General features: G+C 55.1%; 1 protein-coding gene across 1 annotated transcript; it reads right to left on the bottom strand.

Annotated features, from left to right (window-relative positions):
• Positions 1-709: 709 nt before the first annotated feature.
• On the bottom strand, positions 710-16,721 carry LPCAT4 (lysophosphatidylcholine acyltransferase 4). The gene is made up of 15 exons (XM_044984855.1): positions 16,709-16,721; positions 15,099-15,379; positions 9,131-9,273; positions 8,721-8,941; positions 5,926-6,038; positions 5,768-5,828; positions 4,689-4,747; positions 4,572-4,606; positions 4,279-4,333; positions 4,085-4,167; positions 3,256-3,381; positions 2,927-3,050; positions 2,228-2,326; positions 1,664-1,820; positions 710-1,163 (listed from the first exon to the last, which is right to left on the bottom strand). Exons 1-15 carry the CDS (start codon positions 16,719-16,721, stop codon positions 1,024-1,026), a joined length of 1,710 nt encoding a protein of 569 aa, XP_044840790.1. The 3' UTR covers positions 710-1,023.
• Between the last annotated feature and the right edge of the window lie 1,731 nt (positions 16,722-18,452).

Below are 18,452 nucleotides of genomic sequence, written 5' to 3'. Positions count from 1 at the left end.
GAGAGGGCAGCCATGATGAGGGTTGACTGCAACTGGCTGAAAAGTTCCAGCTAGGGATATTTGTGGGTGCCTTAAATTCCTTCTTCAGCCAATTGCTGGGTCCTCTCTCCTCCAAGCCCCACCCCTTTGAGATGAAACAAAGAGCACTCTGGCAGATCCCCCTGCCCCTTGGAACATTGAGGATGAAATGGAGAGTCCTCATTGACTGGAAGACCGCCCCGTCCCCATGCATGCTGAGGATGGAAGTGAGGGCTCTCATTGGCCGACTCCTCCCAATTCTCAAAGTCCTGCCTCCTGGAACGTAGAAGGTGAAGTGGAGGACACTGATTGGCTTCCTGTTGAATGGGCAGCACCATTAGGAAACATGGTGCCGGGGGCAGAGCAACCTTGTCATTTACTGAGTCAATTAAAGGGATTTGGATCAATGTTTTGGCCCCAATCATGATGGCATGGATCCGGCTTCATCTAAGGCAGAGCTGAGAGTGGGGTCTTGCTGAGGGGGCTCCCTAGGGCTGTGTCCCTTTCCCGCCTCCCTGAGCCAGCCAGCCCCCTGCCCTGGGACTGGATCGGGATAATTACCTTAGACTGGGAAACCCCCTTGAAACTGCCACTGAAGTTTCATGATGTGGCATGAAGGTGACCTTGAAACCACTGTATTAAATGCGAAGGCCCAGCCCCAGGGCCCTCTGACACCCTCTTTTCCAACGAAGGCCGCTCAAAACCACCTTTGCTTTAAAAGTTAGTGTGGAGATATATATATATATATAATATTTTCATAGAGATATAGATATTTGATATATAAAATAGCATTTGTTTACATTTTACAAAACAGAAGAAACCCAGCCCACCCGCCTCACTCCAAAAAATAAAATAAATTCCAAAATAATTAAAATAAAATAAATCCCCCTCCCCTGAAATCGGCTGTTTCCTCCCCATTTCCTGTAGCCCTGAGTTGCTGGGTGTGTCCCGGGTAGCGAGTGTGCTGGGGAAGGGGTGTCACTGTATGGTGGGGAGGGGCATGGTTCAGTCTGCCTTGCTCTTGGTGTGGGGGAGGCCGTTGGCGTGGGGGGTGGGGGCCCGGTGGGCGGGCACTGGGAGGCACAGGTAGGTGCTGAAGAGTGGAGCATAGTCAGGGTGGCGCAGGGCAAAATCCTGGAACTGACCTAGCAGGGAGACAACGAAGGAGAGGGTGAAATAGTCGCTGGGCTGGCTCGGCCACCCCTTGGTCCGTCTGTCTGCCCCCTCCCTCGTCCGTCTGTCTGCCAATACGCCCTTCTGTCCGTCCGTCTGTCTGCCCTTTCTTCCATCCATCTGTCTGACTGTCCATCTGTCTGCCCTATCCTCTTGTCTGTCTGTCTGTCTGCCTTGCATGTGTAGCCTCCCTCTCTTTCTCTCTCTTCTTCCCCACGTGTCAGTTTCTCTGTCTACCCATCTGTCTGTCTGTCTGCTGGGCCTCCCCCTGTCTGTCATTCTGTCTGCTGGGCCTTCCCCCATCCAAATGCATGTCTGTCTGTCTGTCTGTCTTCTGGCTCCCCCCCACCGTCTGTCTGCCAGAACTCCTCCTGTCTGTCTATCTGCTGGGTTCCCCCACCCCCCGCCCCGGTCTGTCTGTTGGGTCCCCCCGCCTGTCTGCCAGGCCCTCTGTCTGTCCGGGGGTGCTCACCGATGCTCAGACCGTGGTGGGGCTCAGCCCCGCCCAGCGCAGCGAAGAGCTCGGCTCCGTCGGCCCAGGGCGTTCCCAGCAGCAGGCGCAGGATGGCACAGAAACCCTCCCGGGGCAGGCATGGGACCCCCTGCCCGGCCCCCACTTCGCAGAACAGCTGTGGGGAGGGGGAGAGACAGTGTGAGCATGAGAGAGACCCCACACAATCCCCATGCCCCCAGTCCCCCATACACCCCCCACAGCTCTCATATCCCCCCGCCTGTGGCCCCCCGATATACCCCACCCAGAGCCCCTATATCCCCCCACAGCCCCATTATCCCCCAGATACCCTCACCCACAGCCCCCGTCTCTCCCTGCAGCCCCTAGATCCCCCCGACTCCCAGATACCCTCCATATCCCCCACATATACTCCCCCATTCCACATCCTCCAACCCAGCCTCCCCCCCCCACCCTCTATATCTCCACATACCCTCCCAGACCCCTCCCCCCACATACTCCCAACCCAGCCCCCCATGTCCCCATCCCTGCCCCTCCCCCTGCACCTCACACTCCCTGCCCCCACACCTCGAAGGCCAGGCGTGTGAGCTCCTCAGGGCTGTGCCCCCCCTCCAGCGCCTGCAGGGCCAGCCGCACCGCCCGGGCGTCCATGGCGCCCCCCATGTCCTGGTGGACAGACACACGGATGGGGGTTACCTCTGGACACAGAGCCCCACACAACCCCCTCCCCTGCCCAGTGGTGCACTCCTATGCACCCCGGGCAAACCCCCTCCCCTCCCCCATCCCGGGGCAATTTCCCACCCCCTGGGGCAATTCCCCTCCCCAACCCCTGGGGCAATTCCCCACCCCCTGGGGCAATTCTCCACCCCTGTGGCAATCCCCCTCCCCTCTCCCACCCTGGGGCAATTCTCCACCCCCTGGGGCAATCCCCCTCCCCTCTCCTACCCTGGGGCAATTCTCCACCCCCTGGGGCAATCCCCCTCCCCTCTCCCACCCTGGGGCAATTCTCCACCCCCTGGGGCAATCCCCCTCCCCTCTCCCACCCTGGGGCAATTTCCCACGCCCTGGGGCAATCCTCCTCTCCTCTACCACCCCTAGAGCAATTCCCCACCCCCAGGGGCAATTCCCCTCCCCTCTCCACCCAGGGGCAATTCCCCCCAGCCCCGATGCAATTCCTCCCCAGCCCCAGAGCAATCCCCTTCCACTCCCCGGTCCTGGGGCGCTCTCCTCCCCAGCCCTCTCCCACTCCCTTCCTGCCCCCGGTACCTGCTGGAAGTAGGCACAGAGCTCCTCCGGTGCCTCAGGGTGGGGCAGCCCCAGCCAGTGGGCGAGTTCCTGGCACCCCAGAGTCCCTGCTCCACCGTCAGGCAGGGGGCCCCCCGCGACCCACCTGCAGGGGGATCCCCATGTGGGGGGGAGAGAGGTCAGAGACACGGGCAGTACAGCCCTGCCCCCAACGCAGCACTGTCCCGTCTGTCCCTCCCCTACTGTCCATCCATCCTCCCCTGCCCCTATTAGCAACCTTCCCCTCCCCTCCCCCACCTCCCAAACTCCCCCCACTTCCTCCTCCCTCCCTCTGTCTCCCAGCCCCTCACCTGGCCCTCCGCAGTGCCCTTTCCAGCTCCCAGAGCCGGGGCTCCAGCGCCACCCGCAGGCGCCCGACCGCCCGCACCGGCAGGGTGCCCACCAACTCGCACTCGGTGGCTGGGACGCCCAGCGCCCTGCGGGGAGACAAGGGCAGGGAGTGGTCAGATTGAGGGGTCCCCCCGATGCCGAGCCCCCTATTGTGTCCCCCTGAGTGCCCCAGACCCCACTGTACCCGCTACAGTACCCCGACCCCCCGTATCCCCAACAACCCGTGTACTTCCCTTCAACCCCCCATATGTACCCCGCCACATACCCCTCAGAGCACTGACCCCAAAAACTCTCCATGTGGCCATGCTGACCCCATAACCCCCCTGCCAACCCCTCCCAGGACCCCCGCACCACCTCCTCTGACTACCCCAACATGGTCCCAACCCCCATATCCCCAGCTTCAACCCCATCTGAGTACCCTGATAACCCACCATCCCTCACACTGTGGTCATGTCAATCCCCTGAGGCCCCAAATACCAACCCCCCCCCCACATGCCCTCCCACACCAGTCCCCTCTATGCTCCCTTCACCTGCCTCCAGGGATCCTGTGACAACCGCTGCCCATGCCCCCCCACACCAACTCCCTGGTACCATGTGCTCCTCCCATGTACCCCTCACCCCACGTGCCTCAGACACCCCAGGCCCACCCCCCGGCGCCTCACGCCAACCTCCCCCCCCACCACCTTACTTCAATATCCCTTGCCAAACCCCCATGGGTGCCCCCCATCCTACCCCCCTGCAGCGACCCCCAAGGGGAGCCCAGTCGGCCCCCTCACCAGGACCACTCACCGGGCCATGGCTCTCTGCACATTGCTGGCGTAAAGAGTGGGGTTGACGCTCTCTTCGGCACTGGGCTGATAGACGGGGAGGAACTGGAAGAGATAAGGGGGTTAGGGGGCAGCAGGGAGTATGTGAGGAGCTCAGCCGGGGGATGTTGGCCCTACTGCCCTGGCACGGCACTAGGGGGCGCTGTGCAATCTCACCTCCACTTCCACAGTGGTGCAGAGTTGTGATGCCGTCAACCAGATGACTTTGAGCCTGCGGGGGGCGAGAGAGACATGACACTCCAAGTTAGTCGTTCAAGAGTACAGCAGGGGGCGGCAGACAGACAGACAGACAGCAGGGCTCGTCCCCTCCAGCAGGGGGCGGCAGACAGACAGCAGTGCTCATCCTCTCCAGCAGGGGGCAGCAGACAGACAGATACACAGCAGGGCTCATCTCCTCCAGCAAGGGGCAGCAGACAGACAGACAGACCCCTCCCCCATGCATAACTCACACTCCGGGGCCTTGCCACGCCCAGGTTGTCGAGTCCTGCCAAGAGAAGAACAGAGGCGTTGGTTGTGCGGCCCGACCGCGCCATCCACCCGGCCCATTATCCCTGCCAGACACTCACCAGGCTGTTGGGGTACCGGACGAGGATGGGCTGGATAGGAACCCCGGCAATGAAGGCACCTGGCAGAGACAGACAACCCGTTTATACCAAGGCTTTCACTCTGGATTTACACGGGGGTGCAGAGAGGGGTGTAGGCTGTTACAGTGTCACCTGCATACACGCAAGGAGTTACGCCTGGCACACAGAGAGGTTAACAGCCTTTCCGCTGAGGATCACCCTGTGGGTTATTGTCGTTTGCTCTGGGTTTACACTTGGGTAACTCTAAGTTTACAGAGTGTTTACTCAGATGGTTACTCCATAATTACACTGACTCTAGCTTTACAGTGGATTTTTGCAGCGTTTCCTTGGAGGGTTACTCTAGATTGACACTGAGGTTACTCTCTGCTTCTTCTAGGTTCACCCATTGGTTGGTTAGCCAGCGTTTACACTAAGGCTGCTCTACTTTTACATTGAGGTTCACATTTCAGTTTACATAGATTGGTTCTCTAGGATTGCCCTGAGACTGGCCACATTTACACTGATGATTGCTCTGGGTTTACTCTGTGCTTCAAACAGAGCAGCTACTCTCAGTCCACACAGCGAGTTATTCCAGGTTTACACTAGATTTATTCTGTGCTTCAAACAGAGCTGCTGCTCTTGATCCACACAACATGTTACTCAAAGTTGACTCCAGGTTTACTCTCTGCTTCAAACAGAGCAGATGCTCTCAATACACACAGTGTGTTACTCCAGGTTTACTCCAGGTTTACTCTGTGCTTCAAATTGTGTCACTACTCTCAATCCACGCTGCAGATTACTCCAGGTTTACCCTTATCATATACAGGGGATTACATCATGTTCCACAACAACGTTTCCTCCTGCTTCACACCCAGCGCGCCTGTGCTGCTCACACTGGAGTTTCCTGCAGCTCTGCCTGACGATCTCACCCCCCTAGTCCCAACCCTGCAGGGAGGAGTGTCTGGGCTCGAGAGTCATTACACCCAGGCCCTGCTTGACCAACGGGAAGGGGGTTCTAGGGTGGGGGTCGCCCTAGTCCCCCCACCCCTATGTGAGCCAGGCTGTGCTGCCGGGCCTCATACCTGGCTTAAACTTCAGTAAGGCTTTCTTGTTAGAGCAGGTCCCCTCGGGGAAGAAGAGCACCTGGGGGAGAGCAAAGGGGAGAGTGTCAGATACCTGGGGGGGGGGTGGTGATCAAGGGGAGGAGGTGGGAATTGGGGGAGGGGGGAACCAGTCTCACCTGTGGCCATTTTCCCTGGGATGTGGCCCGTCTCTTCACCTCCTCTACCACCTTCTTGCGGGAGGCTGGGTCGTGGCGGGACACCAAGATGGCTTGGTTGAACCGGAGCAAAGCTGAGGGGGGCAGAGAAATGGGTGAGGGGAGCAGGCCATGAGGCAGGGGACAGACCCACCACCACCACCTGCTGCCACTCAACTCCAATGGAGCCACCACAGGTCCTCACCCTGGGGCCAGCTCCTCCACCTCCCCTCACTCCCCATCCCCTCTTCTCTGCCTCGCTGCTATCCACGAGCCCCTCTTTTCCTCACCCCCCATCCCCTCCTTTCACAGCCCCTCCTCCTCCTGCCCCAAACCCATGGTGCTTTCTCCATCAGGGGAGAGACCCACCAAAATGGGGATGATGGGACATCGTCGGACCCGGCTCTATACCCCACTGTTACCTATCAGCTCTGTGTTCTCAGGGAACCAGGGCGAAGTACCCAGCCTATCTGACACAAACACCCCCAGCTTCTGCTTAAACCAAAACCGATCAGAAGAGAGACTTACAAAGAGCAATGAAAAGGCCGTGGGAGACATTCCTAAACCCCTGGCGTAAGGGTGACAGGATTAAGGAAACTCCCCTGGCCTCATCTGCATCAAAGATGGGACAGGGAGGCATCTCCATTAGCTACAGAATGGAGAACAGATTCCAAGGCAAGAACCGCACAGAACTCTGGGACCAGAAAATCAGGGAAGCAGTGCATCATGGGGGATCTCTGCTCCAGATGCCAATGAACCCACGCCTGCACACACCCAGCCCCGTAATTATCAGACCAATTCCAGTAATGAATCCTTGATTAGTGTCCAAAATGGTGAAGCTCCCTAGTTGCATTGTGAGCTCCCTACAAGGAACACCGTCCATAGCCAGGGAATCAACAGCTCCCATTGTCTAGCCCAGGTGTAGGCAACCTATGGCACGCATGCCAAAGGCGGCACGTGAGCTGATTTTCAGTGGCACTCACACTGCCCAGGTCCTGGCCACCAGTCCGGGGGGCTCTGCATTTTAATTTAATTTAATTTTAAATGGAGCGTCTTAAACATTTTAAAAACCTTATTTACTTTACATACAACAATAGTTTAGTTATATAGTATAGACTTATAGAAAGAGACCTTCCAAAAACATTGAAATGTATCACTGGCACGCGAAACCTTAAATCAGAGTGAATAAATGAAGACTCGGCACAGAACTTCTGAAAGGTTGCCAACCCCTGGTCTAACCTGAACAAAACAACTGTGGTATTCTCCCTTGAGCCATCAGCTTACACATAAACAAATCTAGTGTTCTCCCTTGAACCACTGTTGTTTCTCTACAAACCCCCCTACCCATGCTCAAGTAAATGTTCTGATGCCTGGATCTAAAATCTGCATCAGTTCCATTGGGACGTCATCTTCTCCTGAGTGATCGTGCTGGGGGCTCTGCCTGTTTCCAGCCCTCCAGACCCTCAGCTACCACCACCACCTGGGACCCCTGATCGATTCAAGCTTCATGGAGTGGTGAGAACCCAGCTCGCTCTCTCTCTCGCTCGGTGTAGCCTTCTGACCCTGACCCGTGTGATCAGGTATCGTTTTCTAAACCCGACTTTTATAGTCAAAATTAAGTCAGATTTAATATTATCACTGTTTTGTTTGTTTGGCTCCCCTATGGTTATTATCTGGCCATAAATAACTCTCATGGTTAAGCTGGTTGCTTCTCTCTCTCTCTCCCCCCGTCATGGGTGTTTTTTGGTTTCCTCATTTGCTCTGCAGCAACGCTCCTCGTACCTAAGCTAAAAGATCCCTTCAGCGCCCAAAAAGCCTGTGGGGTTTGCTCACCAAGTGGGTTACTACCAGAACAATTGTAATGTGAAAGTGGGGATAGGGACATGCTGAACCTGGGACATATGACGGTGACAGATTGAAGATGCTACTCGACCCAGCCTGCTCAAGTATGCTCTGTTCTGGTGCGGTGCCTATGACATACGAGGGTGACAGCTTGGAGGTGCTGCTCGACCCAGCCTAATGAGTCCAGGGACATATAAGGGGTCAGCTTGGGAGTGCTGATTAACCCAGTACTCTCAGAAATGCTCTGTTAGTGTGTGTGTGTGTTCGTCTGATTCTGGGGCTGGAAGAACCCAGCCCTGGGGAACCGAGGTCCTGCAGGATAGCTCCATTGGGGGGGGGGGGGTGAATTTGCAGCAGGGAGAAGTAGAGCTCCACATGAGAACACAAGTGACACAAGCAGCACATTGACAGAAGTACAGACATCTCCCCATCCCCCCCGCAGAAGAGTAACCCTAATAAATGAGCGTACCCCAAAGTAACGGGCAAAGCTGGTAACATCCACTTCCTGCCCTATCCCCAGTAGCTGGAGCCCCATGGACCCTGCTCCCCATTCCCCCCCATGACTGGGATGCCCCTTCTGGAAGGGTCCCGGGGGGGAACCATCCAATGGGGAGACAATCCAATGGAAGGGCCCATATCCCCACCCCACTCTACCATGGGCCCTTCCAGCCAATGACCTCAAGGTCCCTCAATGGCATCATCCAACTGGCAGACCATGCAATGGAAGGACCCGCCTCCCTTCCATTCTCCATGGGGACCGTGCAATGGAAGGGCCCATCTCCCCTCTCCGCCCCACCCCAGGGGTCTCTTACATCCAATGACCCCAACAGGCATCATCCAATGGGCCCTTCCATCTGATGACCCTAACGTCCCCCACTGGCCTCATCCAATGGGCAGACCATGCAACGGAATGGCCCATCCTCCCAGCCCCTTGCCTCCAATGACAGGCACGTGGAGGTTCTCTGTGCGGGAGACCACCATGGGAAGGTCACACGGCAGCAAGATGATGGGGTCGAAGAAGGTGGAGTGGGGGGCGGCCACCAGGATCGGGGCCTCCAAGCGCGATGCCCGCTGCCCCCGCACCCGGATCCGCATGAAGCCGAGGAGGAAGAACATCAGGCGGCTCAGGAGGTAAACGGAGCTGTGGGAGAAGGAGCTGAAACGAGAGAGATGGAGACGGTGGATGTGGGGGGAGCACAGGGCTGGGACAGCAGGGGGCTGCGGGTCGGGACTGAGGGGCATTGGCAGAGCTGGGGAGTGGGAGCCCAGGGCTGGGCTAGCAGGGGACTGTGGGTCAGGATTGAGGGGCACCAGCAGAGCTGTAGGGGGTGGGGGGGTCTCTTACCTCCTCCAGTCCGTGAGCGGCTCTTTCAGCTCTTCCCCGGACCGGTGCAGCACCTGGAGCAGCGCGAAGGGCCACATGAGAAAGAGGACAACGAAAGCCAGGGCCACACGGAGCGGGGCCAGCACCGTCCCCAGTAGGTAGAACTGCGAAGCAACGGGAGAGACGTCAACACCCCAACGCTGACTGCCCGGGCCCCTCCGGGCAGCGTGGGTGACAGGATCCCCTCAGGTCAGCATTGTAGGGCTTATCTCCACCAGCAGGGTCCCGCACTCACACACACACACACAGAGTTCACCCAGCCTGGCAGGTTTTCCTGGGCCTGGCCTCACTGAAAGGACTGCAGGCCAAGGACTCCCCATAACACAACACACAGAGCATCATCTCCTTAGTGTGTATTGTCCTGGGGCTGACACCCACAGGGCAGAGAAGGGGAGCCCCAGGGAGGTGTTACAGGCCCAGGATGGCAGCCAAGGGCAGCTGTCAGCGGTGGCTTGGCCAGGGGTTGTGATCATGTAGCAGGGAGTTCCAAAGGCCTGCGTACGTCTAACACAGCCACAGTGATTTTGAGCCATGCTATGTTAGCTTTGGCTACACATGCCTGTTGCTCTGTGTGTGCGCACGCGCACCGTCTAGGTCTTGTGTGTGTATTGCGTTATTTTCTGTTTGTGTGTGTAGGTATTTTGTGCACTGCAAATGTTTTGTGTGTGGATTGAGGATGTTTTGTGTTATTTTCTGTTTGTTTAGTTGTTGTGTGTGCACACTGTGTGTTTTGTGTATGTTCTGTGTGTCATGTTATTTTCTAGTATCAGAGGGGTAGCCGTGTTAGTCTGGATCTGTAAAAGCAGCAAAGAGTCTATAAGGTGCCACAGGACTCTTTGCTGATGTTATTTTCTGTTTGTTTCATTTTTTACATACAGTGAATGTTTTTGATTTATTGGGTTATTTTCGGTTTCTGTGTTTAGTTGTTTTGTGTACTGTGGATGTTTGTGTGTACTATGTTATTTTCTGTTTGCATTTTTAGTTGGGTTTTTTTTGGTGTACTATGGATGTCGTGGGTACACTGTGGATGTTTTGTGTTATTTTCTGTTTTCTTGTTTAGTTGTTATTCTCGTGTGTTTATTGTTTATGTTTTGTGTGTACTGTGCTATTTCCTGTTTATGTGTTTAGCTGTTTTGTGTACTGTGGATGTTTGTGTGTTTGAATATTTTGTGTCATTTTCTGTTTGTTAATACACAAACAGCTTAGGTGTCTGTTGTGTATTGCGTGATTTACTATTTGTGTGTTTGTTTATTTTCTGTACTTGTTTGCATGTGTATTGTCCTCCACTGGGTGCATAGGGACACTGTTGATTCCGTTTGATCTGTGGCTATTTTGCATTTCTTGTGGCTTTTTTGTGCGGTTTGTGTTTTGTGGTCCGTTTTCTGAAAACGATTGGACATCCGGGGCCAGATTCACCAATCTCCTTCTGTCCATTCACTTCATTATTAATACATATGCTAATTATACCAATCACAGCTCCACACAGTCCCCTGCTCAGCCAGACGCAACCCCAGTTAACAATTAATAAATAATAATACAAGAAGCTTACATCAGTACTTTGCTAATTCAGGGCCTGTACTAATCATCATAATAAATATTATAAATGTAGAAATTCTTGGCTATCACTGGATCAACCTCCAATTCACACAAAACTTTATGAGCATTAATAATAAAACAATAGATGTTGTCAATACAACCTACTCTGGGGTACTTGCTGTGTATTTTATGTTGCTACAACTTTTCATTTTTTTATAGTCAGAACTGCCTTAAACTACCGTAAATGATGGCACAGAGGGAAACTGAGGCACCAAAGGATACATTTTTAAGGGCTCTGAAATCTCATCCTTGTTCTTAACCTTATATACTTTGACTACATCTTTGCAGCACTGAGATTTCATAATTAATAATAGTCCATTTTTATAGAGAAACTTCATGATTTGATCTAGACAACCCTAGCGGCTGCTGAATTAAATGATTAATAATAATAATTACAACTGGAAGAATTAGGGATTTGGTCATCTCTTTGGAAAAAGTAATGTTTCGGTTGGATCGAAAATGACCATTTTTTTTGTTGAGGGTTGAACAACCCATTTTGTTTATATTTTGACCATGGTTAAACACTTTTGGCTCTTTTCTAAAATAAAAATAAAATAAAAACAAGAAACTAAAATGAAAGGACATTTTGAAGCGAGACCCAGAAAATTAAAACATTGTGTTTCAAAAACGTCAGCATGAACCAACTTGATTTTTATTTGTTTGGTTTGTTTGTTGCTGTAATAAACAATTCGGTCAAATTGACATGAATCCACTAAATATTCCAGTGTTATTTTTCACTGGAAAAAAGAGTCAGCTGAAAACCCAACTCTAATAACAATTAATAAACTCAGCATCATTGTGGCCAGTCCTATCTGACACAACATGAAGTAATAATGTTAGTAATAAAGATAAATATTATGAGTTCAATTTCATCTGAACAGGAAATAGTTAATGTACTTTGACTCCAGAAGGAAATATTTTTTTAAAGGATAATTGTCCTTAATACACAAACTCCAGGATGTGACCCATTTGATCCCTGAAGATGCATAACTAATTAGCACTGAGAATAATTAGTAGGATTAACTTTAAGGTTGAGTCTCTGCCCTTGATCTAAGCCAATACAAAATGAAATAAGATTCATAATCAGGATATTGATTAGTAACACTCCAAGGTGTGGGCTATTCAGTTTGTCTACAAAAGTAACAAATTAATATGCTAATACCTAAACATATATGGAGATATGCTGATCTCATAGAACTGGAAGGGACTCTGAAAGGTCATTGAGTCTAGTCCCCTGCCTTCACTAGTAGGACCAAGTACTGATTTTACCCAAGTTCCCCCCTTAAGGATTGAACTCACAACTGTGGATTTAGCAGGCTAATGCTCAAACCACTGAGCTATCCCTTGCCCCTAATAATAATAATAATAATATTCAAAGTTAAACAGTTATTAATACTAGCGGCGTCTCAGAATAGGAGACAGTCTATGCCAGTTAATGGCAAATGGAAATTATATTAATATTAAGGCCAATAATTATGACTAGAGACACTCCAGGATTTGCCGTATTCAAACTCAGTGGATGCGAAAGTAAATGCTTAATTCTGCCCACACCTACGCACGAGCTGAACGTTACTAGCAGCCCTAAAGGTGAGCCCGTGGCCAAGTGTTTGCAGCCTGGAAGTGGAACTGAACACTGGTAATAGTAACGATAAATCATTGTATTCCAGAAAGTGGGTGGCCCACGCCCGTCAACAGGACGAGGCATCCTAGCACGCAGCTGGGAGATGGGTTAGGGAGAGGTTAATAACTCTGGGGCGATTTCACCCAGTCAACTCCCTCAACTCCCGCAGATGCTACACAAATGAATAATACTCAGTAACGCCCCAACCCTCCCTCTCTGTCATTAATAGCAGCCCGGTGAGACATGCCAGGCCAGCTGAAGCCCAATGGTAATAATAAGAATATTAAGGTTAATAATGACTAATGCAGAGACCTGAGTCATTGGATAAGAACCATTGACTCTGAGCTCACTGGAGCAGAGATTGTCCAGGACCAGGGCTATTAGGTGCTACCGTAATGCACCTAATAAATAACGTACCGTGCCTGGCGTCCTGGGCCACAACTGGGGTTCCTAGATGCTACCGTGATACACCTAATAAATAATGTACAGCGCCTGGTGTCCTGGGCCGCGACTTGGGTTTCTAGGTGCTACCGTAATGCACCTAATAAATAACATACGGTGCCTGGCATCCTGGGCCACGACTGGGATGTCTAGCTACTACCGTAAAACACCTAATAAATAACATAAAAAGTCTAATACAATGACGTACTGGGCCATGAATGGGGTGCCTAGTCGCTACCATAATACACCTAATAAAAAATGTACAGCACCTAGTGTAATGAGGTCTTGATCCATGACTGGGGTTTCTAGGCGCTACCGTAATGAACCTAATAAACAATGTACAGAGTCTGACACAATAGAGTCCTGGGCCATGACTGGGTCTGATAGTGTGACCGTAACACACCTAATAAATAATAATTGATGTCACCCCAAGAGATGCAAACCAAATGAATAATTATCAATATTACCAGGGCAGAATCTTTAGCATCAATGTCAGATGATGTCAAATGAAACAGCAATATGTATAAGAGAAATAATGACTATTAATAGGGATTTTACAGTGGGATCCTAGATGACCCCTAATGGAAATAATTGGCATATTAAGGCTAATTCATCATTAAAAGGGGATCTCTAGGATTTGACTTAGCCCCTGTGAGTACTAAATCAAGGATTGGCCCTCAGTATTATCTGAGCAGAGTTTTGCTACCCATATCTGCAAAAAATGAACGAATAGTATGAATATTAACCCTATTTATTAATAATAGGAATTTCCCAGCTAATGGCAAATGGAAACAATCTGTTTATTAGGGCTAGGAATAGGGAAACACTATAATTTCTTAATATGGAAACTCTAGGATTGACTTGCTCCCAATGGCTACAAATTAAAAGAGTGATACAATTAATGACTGTATTAATCTCTACAATTAATAGAGATTTTTGGCTGTCAGTCGCAGCTAGTACCCTGGGAATCCTGGAAAGACTGAAACCGTTTGCTTCAAAGCTGTCAAAATGAATAAATTTGATTTTTAAATTTATTTCTGAAATACTTTTTCTGGAATAACATTAATATGTTGCTCATAATAATCTATGGTTATTGCTAATAGGGATTCTCTGGAATGGGAACTGGCTACTCCCAGCAGATATAATCCAGGCTCCCATAGCACCTAAACCCCATAAACCCCATAGTAACACTCCCAGACCTGTATATTAAGGCTACTAATTAGGAATGCAGCATCCCGGTATGTGCTCCTCCACATCCCCCCTGAAGGACCCGCCCTCAAGTACTGACCTATAGTAACCCTGGAGCAGAGGACCTGTTAGGGCAGAGCAAGCCCTCTCCAGCAGGGGAAGGCCGGGGTTACTACAAGGGGGGCTGTGAGGGGGGACAGAGGGAGGATATGGGGAGTTGGAAGGTGGAAATGGAGAGTCTGAGCATGGAGCTAGATTGATAAATACAGGGGGTGTATGGAGATAGATAGATAGATAGATAGATAGATAGATAGATAGATAGATAGATGGGAGCAGACAGAGGGGGATGGCTGGATTAATATGAAATACAATAATAGTGACAGAAAAATAATCAAGTAAACCAGACAGCTGCTCAGCTGGTCCAGACCAGTCCCTGGACCCCCGTGTATGGGAACCTGCTCCCAGCGCTGGGACCCAGGGGGCTGTGGGTCAGGAGTGAGGGGCACGGGCAGGGCTGGGGGGCGGCTGCCCTGGGTAGAGTCTCTAGAGAAACAGGATGTCAGTAAACGAGGGGAAAACGAAAGAGAAAGGGAAATGGAAGCCGATTCCCGGCTCCTCCCGCCCTGCGCTGGGCCCGGCTCCCCCCAGCGCAGCCTGGGCTCAAAACCAGCCGCATCCGCACCCCCGAGCCGCAGTGGGGTGGGGAGACCCCAGCGCATTGCAGGGGAGGGGGCTCCCAGCACCCGGTGCCCGCCAGACACCGCAACCCCCCGCCCCGACACTGGGCTGCCCCCAACACACCCCCATCCCCCCCAGACACTGGGATTCCCCCAATACACCCCCATCCCCCCACAGATAGTGGGATCCCCCAATACACCCCCATCCCCTCCCATCCCCCCACAGATACTGGGATCCCCCCAATACACCCCCATCCCCTCCCATCCCCCCACGGAGACTGGGAGTCCCCCAATACACCCCCATCCCCTCCCATCCCCCCACGGAGACTGGGAGTCCCCCAATACTCCCCCATCCCCAAACCCCGCCCCCAAAACAACCCCCCCAGCCCCACCCCCTGCCCCTCACCTTGGCTCTCTGCGCCCCCGTCAGCCGCAGCTCGTGGACGAAGGGGCTGGGGGCGCCCCCCTCGTCCAGGCCCCGGCTGCCCCCCTCCATCGCCGCCCCCCCGCGCCCCCTCCGGGCTGGGAGCTGTGGCTGCCGCCGGAGCCAGGGCCTAAGTGATGGGCGGGGGGGGGACCAGACGGACATGGGGAGGCGGGACCAGGGCGCGGTGTCCCCGGCACAAGGGGTTGGGCTACGGGCTGGGTTGGGCAGCGTCTCACTCCTGCACCGCTCCGTCCAGCCCGCTGTGTGTGTCCCCGTGTCTGTCCGTCCAGCCCCCTGTGTGTGTCCCCGCGTCTGTCCGTCCAGCCCCCTGTGTGTGTCCCCGCGTCTGTCCGTCCAGCCCCCCGTGTGTGTCCCCGCGTCTGTCCGTCCAGCCCCCTGTGTGTGTCCCCGCGTCTGTCCGTCCAGCCCCCTGTGTGTGTCCCCGTGTCTGTCCGTCCAGCCCCTTGTCTGTCCCTCCCTCCCTCCCTCTGCCCTCCAGCCCCCTGTCTGTCCTCCAGCCCCCCTGTCTGTCCGTCCAGCCCCCTGTGTGTGTCCCCGTGTCTGTCCGTCCAGCCCCCCGTCTGTCCATCCCTCCCTCCCTCTGCCCTCCAGCCCCCTGTCTGTCCGTCCAGCCCCCTGTGTGTGTCCCCGTGTCTGTCCGTCCAGCCCCCTGTGTGTGTCCCCGCGTCTGTCCGTCCAGCCCCCCGTGTGTGTCCCCGTGTCTGTCCGTCCAGCCCCCTGTGTGTGTCCCCGTGTCTGTCCGTCCAGCCCCTTGTCTGTCCATCCCTCCCTCCCTCTGTCCTCCAGCCCCCTGTCTGTCCTCCAGCCCCCTGTCTGTCCTCCAGCCCCCTGTGTGTGTCCCTGTGTCTGTCCGTCCAGCCCCCCGTCTGCCCATCCATCCCTCCCTCTGCCCTCCAGCCCCTTGTCTGTCTATCCAGCCCCCTGTGTGTGTCCCTGTGTCTGTCCGTCCAGCCCCCGTCTGTCCATCCCTCCCTCCCTCCCTCCCTCTGCCCTCCAGCCCCCTGTCTGTCCATCCAGCCCCCTCTGTGTGTCCCTGTGTCTGTCCGTCCAGCCCCCCGTCTGTCCATCCATCCCTCCTTCCGCCCTCCAGCCCCCCCCGTCTGTCCATCCAGCACCCCCATCCGTCCATCCCTCCCTCCCTCTGCTCTCCCGTCTGTCCATCCAGCCCCACTGTCCGTCCATCCGTCCCTCCTTCCACCCTCCAGCTCCCCCGTCTGTCCATCCAGCCCCCAGTGTGTGTCCCTGTGTCTGTCCATCCAGCCCCCTGTCTGTCCATCCAGCCCTCCCTCTGCCCTCCAGCCCAGCCGTCTGTCCGTCCAGCTCCCTGTCTGTCCGTCCATCCGTCCCTGTGTGTGTCCCTGTGTCTGTCCATCCATCCCTCCCTCTGCCCTCCAGCCCCCACATCTGTCCATCCAGCCCCCTGTGTGTGTCCTTGTGTCTATCCATCCAGCCCCCTGTCTGCCCTCCAGCCCTCCCATCTGTCCATCCAGCCCGCTGTGTGTGTCCCTGTGTCTGTCCATCCAGCCCCCTGTCTGCCCTCCAGCCCCCCCGATCTGTCCATCCAGCACCCTGTCCGTCCATCCAGCCCCCCGGTCTGTCCATCCAGCCCCCTGTGTGTGTCCCTGTGTCTGTCCATCCATCTCTCCCTCTGCCCTCCAGCCCCCCCGTCCGTCCATCCAGCCCCCTGTGTGTGTCCCTGTGTCTGTCCATCCATCTCTCCCTCTGCCCTCCAGCCCCCCCGTCTGTCCATCCAGCCCCCCGTCTGTCCATTCATCCCTGTGTGTGTCCCCGTGTCTGCCCATCCATCTGTGTGTCTGTCCATCCATCCCTGCCTCTAACCCTCCAGCCCCGCCCCGTCTGCCTGTCTGTCTGTCTATCCATCCCTGTGTGTGTGCCCGGGGCGGCTCCAGGCCCCAGCACGCCAAGCACATGCTTGGGGCGGCATGCCGCGGGGGGCGCTCTGCCGGTCGCCGGGAGGGCGGCAGGCGGCTCCGGTGGCCCTCCCGCAGGCTGCAGACCAAAGCTGCGGGACCAGCGGACCGTGGGACCAGCAGACCCTCCGCTGGTCCTGCAGCTTTGGTCTGCAGCCTGCGGGAGGGCCACCGGAGCCGCCTGCCGCCCTCCCGGTGACCGGCAGAGCGCCCCCCATGGCATGCAGGGCCGGCTCCAGACCCAAGCACGCTTGGGGCGGCATTTTGCTGGGAGGGCAGCAGGCGGCTCTGGTGGACCTCCCGCAGGCATGACTGCGGAGGGTCCGCTGGTCCCGCGGCTCCGGTGGACCTCCCGCAGGCATGCCTGCGGATGCTCCACCGGAGCCGCGGGACCAGCGGACTCTCCGCAGGCATGTCTGCAAGAGGTCCCCCGGAGCCGCGGGACCGGCGACCGGCAGAGCGCCCCCCGCGGCGTGCGGCCGTGCTTGGGGTGGCGGAATGTCTAGAGCCGCCCCTGTGTGTACCTGTGTCTGTCTGCCTGTCTGTCCGTCCATCAGTCCTTGTGTGTGTCCCTGTGTCCTTCCATTCAGCCCTGCCTCTGCCCCTCCAGCCCCCGTGTCCATCCATCCCCCTCCCCCTTTCTGTCTGTCCATCCATCCCCATTTGTCTGTCCATCCATCCCTGTGTGTGTCCCTGTGTCCGTCCATCCAGCCCTGCCTCTGCCCTTCCAGTCCCCCCCCCCCCCCGCCAGCCCTGCAGGTGCCCCTCATTCCTCACCCGCAGCCCCCTGCTAGCCCAGCCCTGCGACCGCTCCCAAAAGTTCTGCCTGTGCCCCTCAATGCCGACCAATAGCCCCTGCTATCCCAGCCCTGCCCCCACCTTCCGCAGCTCTGTGGATGCCCTTCCCAGAGCTGGGGATAGAACCCAGGAGACCCTGCCCCCCTCGCCCCTGCTCTAACCACTAGCCCCCCACTTTCCTTCCAGAGCCAGGGATGGGACCCAGGAGTCCTGAGTGGGATTTAGTGAAGGGGGCTGAGGGTCAGGACTCCGGGGTTCTCCCTTGGGCCCTGGGAGTGGAGTGTGGTCTAGTGGTCAGATCACAGTGCCTCCCCCCCTCCCCAGGGGCACCCAGTGCTGCTTGGAGAGCATCTGTTGCCCCAGGGGCCTTTGCTGTCACAAACTCTGTCTTGATCCCAAACTGGCTTATCCAGTTGATCTGGTCTGCCCAGAATAAACACCCCTCCCACCCCCACACGGGTCTCTCCATGCAGCCCCAACCTTCCAGCCAGCCCTAAAGAGAGAGAGCCCCTCTGTGAGTGGGTAGATGTTCGCCTCTATCGCATGTGGGGAAACTGGGTCACAGAGTGGGCTGGACCAGGGT

This window comes from Mauremys mutica, chromosome 13, assembly GCF_020497125.1.
Source record: "Mauremys mutica isolate MM-2020 ecotype Southern chromosome 13, ASM2049712v1, whole genome shotgun sequence".
NCBI lineage: Eukaryota > Metazoa > Chordata > Testudines > Geoemydidae > Mauremys > Mauremys mutica.
This window is presented reverse-complemented; position numbering and strand designations above follow the sequence as displayed.